We start from the raw sequence: 10,181 nt of genomic DNA on the forward strand, positions 1-10,181 counted from the left end.
CGTGTTGACACCTCCGACGCGAGATACTGAGAGTAAATTTTTGTGTTTGATGAGCCATTAAATTCTTTCGCCTAAAATAACTAGTGATCAACGGTAAAACCACCCTCGTCAGACCGCCTTAAAAGCTTGCTGTTGTGGGTCGAAGAAAGCCTACCAAATGTAATGGTCTAACGGCAATGAGTAATAGCAATGATAATGGTGTGATGCAGTTGGATTAATCTCTCACTTACAAGACCAATATTTCCAAGCAATTCGTGCATATGGGTATCAAATGCCGTATATATCTAGTCGGAAGACATAACATTTTTTCCTGAGAATAAGACGTTGCTCGAAAGACTCCACGGCTGTGCCGTAGAAAAGGTACATAACTATTCACGCGCCTGGTGGCTAGAGCTACACGTAACAACGTTTTTTGCGAAGTTCGCGGCTGAAAGAAATAGAACAGTATAAATAAATGAAGGTAAATAAATAAATAAATCAATAAATAAATAAATGTCAAATCGAGCGTTGCTTTGGCCTTTCCGTAACATTATTTTATTTTGAACAGATGCGTGCACGTTTAAATGTTGTGCACAGAAGCTGCAAAATAATAAACGTACAGAAGAAAAAAATCACTCTGTTGATCGATATGTGGGGTTTAATGTCCCAAAACCACCATATGATTATGAGAGACGCCGTAGTGGAGGGCTCCGGAAATTTCGACCAACTGGGGTTCTTTAACGTCCACCTAAATCTGAGCACACGGGCCTACAGCATTTTCGCCTCCATCGAAAATGCAACCGCCGCTGCCGGGATTTAATCCCACGACCTGCGGGTCAGCAGCCGGTTACGTTAGCCCACCGCGACGGCGAAAATGGCACTGTAATGATGATGATAGTGACGACTTTCAGAATAAGAAAGTAATTTCGTTTGATTTACTTCGTTACTCGTTGCCCCAATGGTAGAGTGAGCCAATACTACTTCTATTACTTCCACTATACCCTAATACTGCTAGAGCTTTTACTTATACCGCTACTACTACTACTACTACTACTTCTACTATTACTACTACTATGAAGACGACGACGGCACAGGATAGGCTGTGACAGCTTTGGTGCAAAATTGAATTGAGTGAAGTTGGTTTATAGTTGAGGACGGTGCAAAAAACACGGGACATAAAAACGACGAGAACACGAGTACGGGCGCTGGCGCCCGTCTTTGTGAACCACACACCAACTCTGTACACACCAACTATGAACCCACATGCACTGACTCGCCCAACTGCCGGTGGTACTCAGTGAGGAGGGTTCGATGAACAAGACAGGCCGGTGAACACCGTTATAGTACCGCCGGTGAATGAAGTGCAACGGTGTTCGTCTTCGCGTTGTGATCAAGAAAACAGATGGCGGCAAGTGAAATCGGCGAAAAACAGAGGTTAAATATTATGGTTTTGTGAACTTTTCATATTATGGAGCAAGCGGATATAAAAACGAAATTCAAAGATCAAATGCCGAGATGCGAACGGAAAAGCGTTTTCGCTGAAACGCCCCGCCATAAAGTCCAGGCAGTAACATTCAACATTGCACTCATTACGTCACTGAAATCTGCGTGGCTACTCAATCTGTTCTCCATGTCGTCATCACTGCGCTACGTTTTTCACGACCGGGTGAACGTACTGTTCGCCGCGCGTTCCACCATCGGTGTAATTGACGTCACCCGCGGCAATCCACGTGTTTCGTTCGGTTAATACGATGCCGTTCAGCGTCGCAGTCAAGGGCTTGTGGACGATGTTGTGGCCAAAGTTCTTCAGTTCCTTTTCCTGTAAAATGTTCAACGCATGCAGTCAACGAACAAGATTGACCACCGTCACTGAACATCATATAACTGTTAGGGCTTCACGTCCCGAAACCACGATACGAGAACAAGAGACACCATATATAGCTGAGTGCTCCGCAAATTTTGACAACCCTTGCTCCTTAACGTACACCTGGTTTGGGCTGGTTGATTCTCTGTGGTGAAAAGGAAGCTCCATAAATTTTTTTTCAGGTGGGGACAATTGTAAAGGTCAAGCTCACACGCCTTTAGCACTTCGTTTCTAATGCAAATGCGGACCCGCAGCCAGGATTCAATCCCGTGACCTTCGTGTCAGCGGTCGAGAACCACTATAGACCACAACGGCGGTTCCAACTGCCGAACATTAAAAATACACAGTGCGAGTCACTTTCTTATAAAGCTGCGCGAAAGATTAGTCTGAAAAATGCGTTGCTGTTGGACACGGGACGCCCTCTAACATGACTTCTTCGAGAAACAAATCGCCAATTCCTATAGACCACGTAGAGATTGTGCATGCTCACGGCGACGGGTCAAGCCGTGCTCTGAGCTCCCATTTATACGATGCTCCCTTGATTGCACAGTTTTATAGTCGGAGCAAACCGGCGCTTTTCGTAATTCATTCCGAACTGGGTAGGGTGTAGCTGCAGTTAGCTAGAAGCTGTTTTGCCTGTAGCCAGGAATTTCGATCTGTGGGAAGGAATGGGGGGTACTTGTTTTTTTTTTTTTCATTATTTACTCTTCGCAAAACAACCCGCTTCAAACAAATTACGAGGGTGGGCGCCTAGGCTAGAGTGTACTAGAAGCTTTTGAGTGGCGCGAGCAGCTGCCTGGGAGCGGCCGTTTCGACGTGGAATGATGCGGTGGCGCTGGCGTCGACCAATCTACCCGGGTGGATGGCTGGCAGGCGTTCCGCGTACGTGTTGGTACCTCTCTGTCGCACCTAGTGTGAACATGATCTTCCTCTTTTTTTTTTTTCTCATTCACATACCTCCCCTTTTTCGCGCAAATAAAGGTTATTTGACACTATTGTTATTAAAGTTGCTGCTGACCGCACTGCAGCCCGAAGCAGCATAGCACAATGTACAATATAACGAGCGCGATATTTTTTTAATTTTAAAGTGTACACATTTTAGACGAGAAACCAGCTGGCCGTTACACACAGGAAGCGCCCCCCCCCCCCTCAAAAAAAAAAGGAATATGGTGCACACAAAACGAAGAACTCTTGGTCCATTCCATGTAAAACACCAAAGCTGGACTCGAATAAAAGGCTCATTGTTTGTGGCTGCGTGCACACACGACAAAAAAGTAGGCTTTATTGATATTATTTGAAGAACAGCAGAGTTTTTCCAAACCTCCCTTTGGTTTTGAAATATGGGAATAGAATCATTGTTGTAGGACCCACAGAAATGCAAATACGTAATACTTCAAAAGAGTGTCTTAGGTGAAACATAGTAGTGGAAGATTTTGAGAGTTTAAAAAACGAAACAACACTACAGAGTCGTAACTAATGTTAATCATAATTGATAACATAAAATGCAAGGTTTACATATTTATAAAACAATACATTTGCAATTAGGTAAATTGTAAAAAACGTAAAATATAGAGCCAGGATACAAAAGATAACATAAAGCAAAGCAAACAGAACGACAGAGTTAAAGTGGTCTTTCCAAAATGCATTTTAAAAAAAAGATGTTATCGTCGAAAGATCGTTTGAAGGGACACTGAAGTGCAACAATGAATTGGCTTAGATTGATGAATTATGCACCGAGATCCCTAATGCTGCTAAATTTACCATCACAGGTTTAATACAAAAAGATTCAAGATCAAATATTTATTTTAAGATTTCGCGTCATTATTTGCACGTCCTCTCGCTTACAAGCCTCTTCTAGGAAAAATTGTTTTTCTTCTTGGTGTACCGTCAAAAAATTAAGAGTGTAAGAAAATATGCACAAAAAATGCCATCCTTTTTACGCCAGTGTAGCAATTTATAGCCTACTCAGTTTTAGGTGCTTCTGTGCGCTTTTGACACTGTAGAAGATTTCTTATCTTGACTTCATTTGCGCCTGTAGACCGTGGGTAAGGTCCGATGGTGGCAAAAATGAAGTTTCTGGTGCTCCACAACAGAGTGGGACGCTTGCAACAAGCTGCAGAGCATCTGAGGCTTATCGAACAGTTACTAAACTGGACTTGCAGAATAGTTTCTCTTGCACGAATGCTTCACATTGCACGATTCCATTGTCTGCACAGGTGAAGTATACGGCTCGTTGAATGCAAAGTTCACGAGTGCTAAGATTCAGTGAGCACGCTACGTATGACACGCCGGCAAATCCAGGAAACTCGTGCAGCGCCCATGACTATGATGGTAGGACAAGACCACGAAGGTCACCGAGAGTGACAACCACGTCAGACGAGGGACTTGAGCTTGCCTCGTCAGCTTCGCCGCCATCTGCAGAAGTTGCACCATTGGTATTCACAAGGAGCTGTGCAGGAGTGCTAATGCGTCGACGTTTTCTGTTGTCATTCTCAGCCGGCACAAACTGATGACGCCGCTTTGTTTGGGTCCGCGGAGCCGGAGTTTTGAGCGTCAAATATGCAGGCAGGTTGGGCAAGATTGTCGGGACTGCATCAGGGGCAAGTGTCGGCGTTCCCCTAGAAATTCGGACTTGAACACCATTGATAACCTGTACGTAGTCTCTAACAATGAAATGCGGTTTCAAATGTAACTCGCACACAGCACAATTGGCTTGTCAAGCCGATGGAGGTTCCGCTCCCAAAGAAGTCGTCGTTCTTCGTCTTTCGGGGCCTTGAAATGATAACTTCTGACTTTGTTGCACACGCGGATATCCAGTTGTGCAACCTAGCGCGTAACAATGGTTTAGACGCTACTTCTTCGTCATTTCGCGACTAAAACCGAGATGCCGGCCATGTCGCCGAGCCAGCCGAGTAAACCAAGTGGGAAGATTGGGCGATGGCAGCGCCGCCGCTACTTTCGCCACAAGTTGGGGATGGAGAAAGCAAGGGAAAGCGTTTCGGTCGCGCCACTCAAAAGTTCTAGTACACTCTACCTAGGCCTCCACCAGTGGGTTCTGTAGCTTCTTCCTGTTCCCGTATCCTTCAATTGTTAGCGTCGGCATGAGAATCGACCTAATAGTGTAAGAGAGCAGCGTGAGGATGCGTCTTTCAGAAATTACAACACCTGATTTCGAAAGGTTTACATAAGCGGCGGTACTCGTTCCAGGTTTCCACATGCTGCAGTAGTTTGTATAAGTGAATGAAAGGAAAGGCTCATTCAGTCACTTGAAGAAACACGAAAAGGCATCTTGAGACGCCTTAAAACAGGACTCTGAAATACGAAACTCGCGGGTCGTATGCGGCCCGTGAAACTTGTGCTAGCGTTCCTGTCTGCACACAACTGTCACGGTCTTGCAAATATTTTTTAAATTCTTTAATGCATATGTTCATGAGCTACACCAATGCCTACTAAAAAAATTATGTCTGGAACGTGAGCCGCGAATGCCCTACTCTACCCTCTGATTTTACTCTCTTCTTTCGGTACGAAGGCAAGCGTTTCTGACGGCCGCCCCCTGCGAACACAGCAATGCTCTCACAGTTGCCTCCGAGCAGCCGTGATGTCACGTAACAGAGCGGTACGGTAACGTCACGTGACTGAGCGGTACGGAGGCGAGCGGTCTCATGCGGCGGCTGGTCGCAACACAAGGCAGGAAGCATGTCCTCTGAGATTTAGTGCTGGCAGGAGGCTCTCAGTTGAAACGAGAGCGACGTTCCAGGCATAGTTTTTCTAGGAGGCGTTGGCTACACAGAGCGGACTCCCTGTGTTTTGCAGTTGCAGTCTATAGCAGTTGCCTCACAACACATATGAACTCTAGGCAACAATGTCACGAGCACACGGGAGGTGCAAGAGTGAGTAGATTGCGATTTGCACAAGGAGCTGCGTCATAGAATGACAGACAGTATATCTCATGCGGCACGTCAGCTTCTTTCTTTTTCAGTCGCAGGACAGTCTTGGATGGCATGCTATAGTCAACCATACCTCGTTACAGCAACATGCAAACGTCGAACTTTTTTTACTTGACCTACCGGACTCGCTATGGTGGTCTAGCTAGTAGCTATGGTGTTCAACTGCCGAGCCGCAGGTCGCGGGGTCGAATGCCGAGAGCAGCGGTTGTATTTTCGATGGAGGACAGAACCTTAGATACCCTGAATGCTTCGATTCCAGAGTGCCTAGAAAGAACCCCAGATGGTCAAAGCTTCTGGAACCATCCGCTATGGCGTGTGTCATAATCATATTGCCACGCGTGTTTTATTTTGACGGATTAGGATTCCGCCTAGCAAAATCGTTAGCCAACGCTCGGCGCAGGCCACGCAGCATTGTTTCAGGAGCTTCGGAATAAATTGAGATCATTACGTTAAGATCGCATGCACGACGCGAATGGCCCAGAGATTATGCAGCTGCAGCGATAACGCTAAAATCCTAAATCTGCGATAGCACATGCTAAAATACCACCAAGCAGGTTAACCGACAGCTGACAGCAGTGCATAACGTGTAATGCTTTATTTGCATCACCGTGAATTTTCCTTTCCCGGGACACAAGTTCGATCGAATGAAAAGTTTCCTTTCGTAGCGGCCGACTGATGCTTTCTTGAACGTCATTACGACGTGGAAATATCGTGGTTTTGTGACGTAAGAGCCCGAAAATTTATTATTCGACTTAACTTACCGGGTCATAGCCTCCAAGTTTCGGTCCTACCGTGAGCGAGAACGTCTTCTCGTCGGGGAACGGATGAACTCGCACGCTATTGTGGGCACAGTCCAGCACAGCAAACGTGCCGATGCATTCTAAGAACTGCGAAAAAAAAAAAAACGATAAAGTAAAATAAAATGCTGTTGGCGTCTACGCACAATCAATACTCAAGAAAACCACCGCATACAATTCCGGTATAGCAAGGCCCATGACCACTCATTGATCTTCCAATGGAAAGTATCAGTTCCGATTCATTAAATAATAATAATTTTGTGAATGGTATTGGGAGGGGGGGGGGTCAGAGCATTTCAGAGGAGGGCATTGTAAAATTTTCGGTAAACCTTAGCTCTGGGGACAAATGATTCACTGCAAGATATCGCTCTATTGTAATGACGCTTCAACGCTTAAGTTTGGTTAATTACAAAAGGGATGTGCTTATGTTTTCCCAAAAGAAGTTTCCATCCGGAATCAAATTACACGAGTGCCTCTGTCATTAAAAAAAAAAACGAAGAGAGAGAAAACTACGAGGTCGCTTGAGCTGCATTTTCAGAGCAGAACGCGATAGCGTAATCGGGCCGAGTCACCATTGCCCTCTCATATGTTAGCCTACCGTCAAGGTTCAGTTGATTCGCAACAGTTATTGGACGGGGACGGCTTTCTGCTGTGTCATAGTTGAGCACCACGTACGCTGCTAATACGTTAAACGCCTTTTTTTATACACTCGCCGTGGATTCCTCGACAATGTCGCAAAAAAAAAAAAATGAACGTCTGTGCGCAGTACATTGACCACTTCAAACTATCCAAGAACGCCTGGTGCAAATACAGTTGCGAAGTGTCCATTGCGCGACTTCTTCCTTTATAATCAATCCTTCCTTTTGCGAATCAGCAGAGCATACGCATTTACTCCCGCCGCCCACGTTTAAAGCAAGCATAAATAATTTTGACAATATATATAGTTGTGATATGACAGCGAGGCTAGCGTTGGTACTGAGGAATCGTCACGTCACAGTAGATGGCGAGCGAACATTGTGGCTATGTCACGTGATAAGAAAAGGCTGGATGCCAGCGTTGTCTTTGGTTCCTCGTCATCAGCAGCCCACCAGCAAGCATGGCTGCGCCCTGCAAGACATGAAAATTTTGGTCTATACGGAGAACACTCTGAGCAAGAGTGAAACTGAATTAATGTTCAGAGAATTTTTTTAAATTTGTTATAATAAAAACAATTTTTGCGCAGCGCACCTGCTAAAATTGACACTAGCGTGACGTCAGGCCACAGCGTCAATTCTAGTGATTCCACGCGCCAGTTGGACTGCTGATGATGTCAGGCGCCAAAACATACAAAATGGCCGCCTGTGCATCGACAGCGGAGCCGCGCAGTGGAGTGACCGTGGGAACGCCACAAGGTCGCGCGAGCAGATGTCGGGAAGTTCATAGTGTGATGATGATGTCAAGGTATCGTAGGAGGAGCCGAAACTAAGTTTCACATACATGTGGTAATTATTTTTTCAGGGTGCAGTCACGCTTATTCGTATTTTATTTTTATTTTTGTGCCTTTTGAGGACTTGGTCTTTTGAGGACCTGACGCAAAAAAAAATACAAAAGAGAATTGTCTTGTCAGTAGCGCTTTAAGATGCTGATCTTTCTTTCGACGGTGCAAGAAAGTCAGTATGATTATCAGGCTTCCGCAAGGACGCCAACCAGATTACGGTATTAAAAGAAGGCCAACTTGGTACCTGTTCATGATGTAGAGCGGTGCAAAGGACAATGGACAGTGGAAAAGATCGCCTGTCCCGTTTCATTTTCTGCCGTTCGCGGTCTTTGTGTTCTTCGACATTGTCAACAAGTGACCGTGGTCACTCACCTGTCCCATGGCCGAGATCCCCTGGAGGCCGCCAGTGGCGCCAAGGGCGGCGAAAAGCGCTCCCCCTTTCGCGTTCGTTATCATTACGGGCGTCATCGTAGTGGCGGGTCGCTTCACCATACCGTTCGCGTTGTTCTCGCCCATCGGCAGGCCATTCCTACCCCCGGGTATCGAGAACGAATCCATGAAGTTGTTCATCAAGAAGCCGCACGACGACATGTACAGGCAGCCGAATCTGCAGGCGAAAGAGAACGTCTTTAAAACGAAGCTCTTATAACAACTAACAAATTTCAGCATCGTACGTAGAAAAAAAAAAAAAAGCTCTGGGCCCGCTAACGTGAAGAAACGTGGCCATCAAAGATGCACTAGTCCCACGCGTTATTTATATATGTACCACCACGCAATTGATGCTCTCTCGATCGTCACGGGCTGGTCTGCAATCAGCCGTCTCTGATGTGCAGATCTGTCTTTTATCGAGCTGAATTTACATTGTCATATTTCATTGTTGCGTGTATATGAACGCGTGACTGTGGTGGTTGCCTGTAGCTGCTGCTGTGCGCGTGGTGAGCCGTTGAGCACATGGATGACGGTCCGATTCCCGACATTGGGGAAGGACACAGTTAGGAGGGTGCATTGCGCAATACGACAGAAGCAAGCAAGCAAGCAAGCAAGCATGCAAGAAAGAAAGAAAGAAAGAAAGAAAGAAAGAAAGAAAGAAAGAAAGAAAAAAGAAAGTTAAAAGAGGGTACTGCGGATAAGGAAAAGAGAGAGAAAGTTGGGTAAACGGGAGAAAGAGAGTAAAAGAGAGAGAGAGAACAATAGGACGAACGATGGAAAGAAAAAGAGAAGAGAAAGATCGATAGAAAGTTCGAAGAAAGATCGATAGAAAGATCGATAGAAAGAGAGAAACAAAGACAGACGAAAGGGAGAAAAAAATGAAGAAAGAAAAAAAAGGAAGAAAGAAAGAAAGAAAAAAGAAAGAAAGAAAATCAGCAGGGTAAACTTTAAGTACGCACGCTTGCCCGCATTTTACCGACAGGACAAAGACTCCCTTTTTTTTTACATGCTGGATGTTATCCATAGAAAAAAAAAGCCTCTAAATACTGAATTTTAAAATAGCTAGATATGAACGCCCCGGCAAAGTCTCAGTTTCGCCACAGAATTACATACAAACGTTAGCCCAAGAACTCCTGCACTGCCACCACAGCAGTTACTCCGAGAAAATAATGAATGGCGCAGTCTTACGTATTAGAAGTGTCGTACAGCAAGAAAACAAAGACGACGTCAACTAAACAGGCTCAAATGCAACTGCATGTGTTCATTTCAACTTTATTTCTCGTCTTTGCTGCACGGCAATCGAAGTAATCGGTCACGCGCTGCGTTATATCTCCATCGAGGGCAAATTGTTATCGACAGTATACAAATTTGTCATATTCACACAACCTCACTTTAAAGCACTCGATTTTACGTCTCAAAAAAGAAAATGAACAACTTTTCTGCGAGAGACAGTAGTAACTCCTGAATTGCACGCAATAAAATGTTCGGTTATTCTACAGTCAGTCATGTTCCATTTTCACACGAAAGTAACAGAATCGTAAGCTCAATATATGCACTCAAAATTTTCTTGTTTTTTTTTTCAGTATTCATTCAGAGTGAAGCAAAATAATTTTGACGTTGCCCGTCGACCGAGCCATCGAACATCGTAGTGCCTTCACCTAAGCGATTGGCTGAAACCACACGCAGCA

General features: G+C 45.1%; 1 protein-coding gene across 2 annotated transcripts in view; it reads right to left on the reverse strand.

Annotated features, from left to right (window-relative positions):
• Positions 1–638: 638 nt before the first annotated feature.
• The window catches only part of LOC142802738 (scoloptoxin SSD14-like), a 25,802-nt gene continuing 16,259 nt past the window's right edge, over positions 639–10,181 (reverse strand). For both annotated transcript variants that reach the window (XM_075887761.1, XM_075887762.1), the window contains 3 exons: positions 8,437–8,671; positions 6,552–6,677; positions 639–1,798 (listed from right to left, as the gene is read on the reverse strand). In XM_075887761.1, the coding sequence (XP_075743876.1) occupies positions 1,619–1,798; positions 6,552–6,677; positions 8,437–8,671 (541 nt within the window). In that variant the 3' untranslated portion in view covers positions 639–1,618. The remainder of the gene's footprint in view (positions 1,799–6,551; positions 6,678–8,436; positions 8,672–10,181) is intronic.

Source organism: Rhipicephalus microplus, chromosome 3 (assembly GCF_043290135.1).
Source record: "Rhipicephalus microplus isolate Deutch F79 chromosome 3, USDA_Rmic, whole genome shotgun sequence".
Classification (NCBI taxonomy): domain Eukaryota; kingdom Metazoa; phylum Arthropoda; class Arachnida; order Ixodida; family Ixodidae; genus Rhipicephalus; species Rhipicephalus microplus.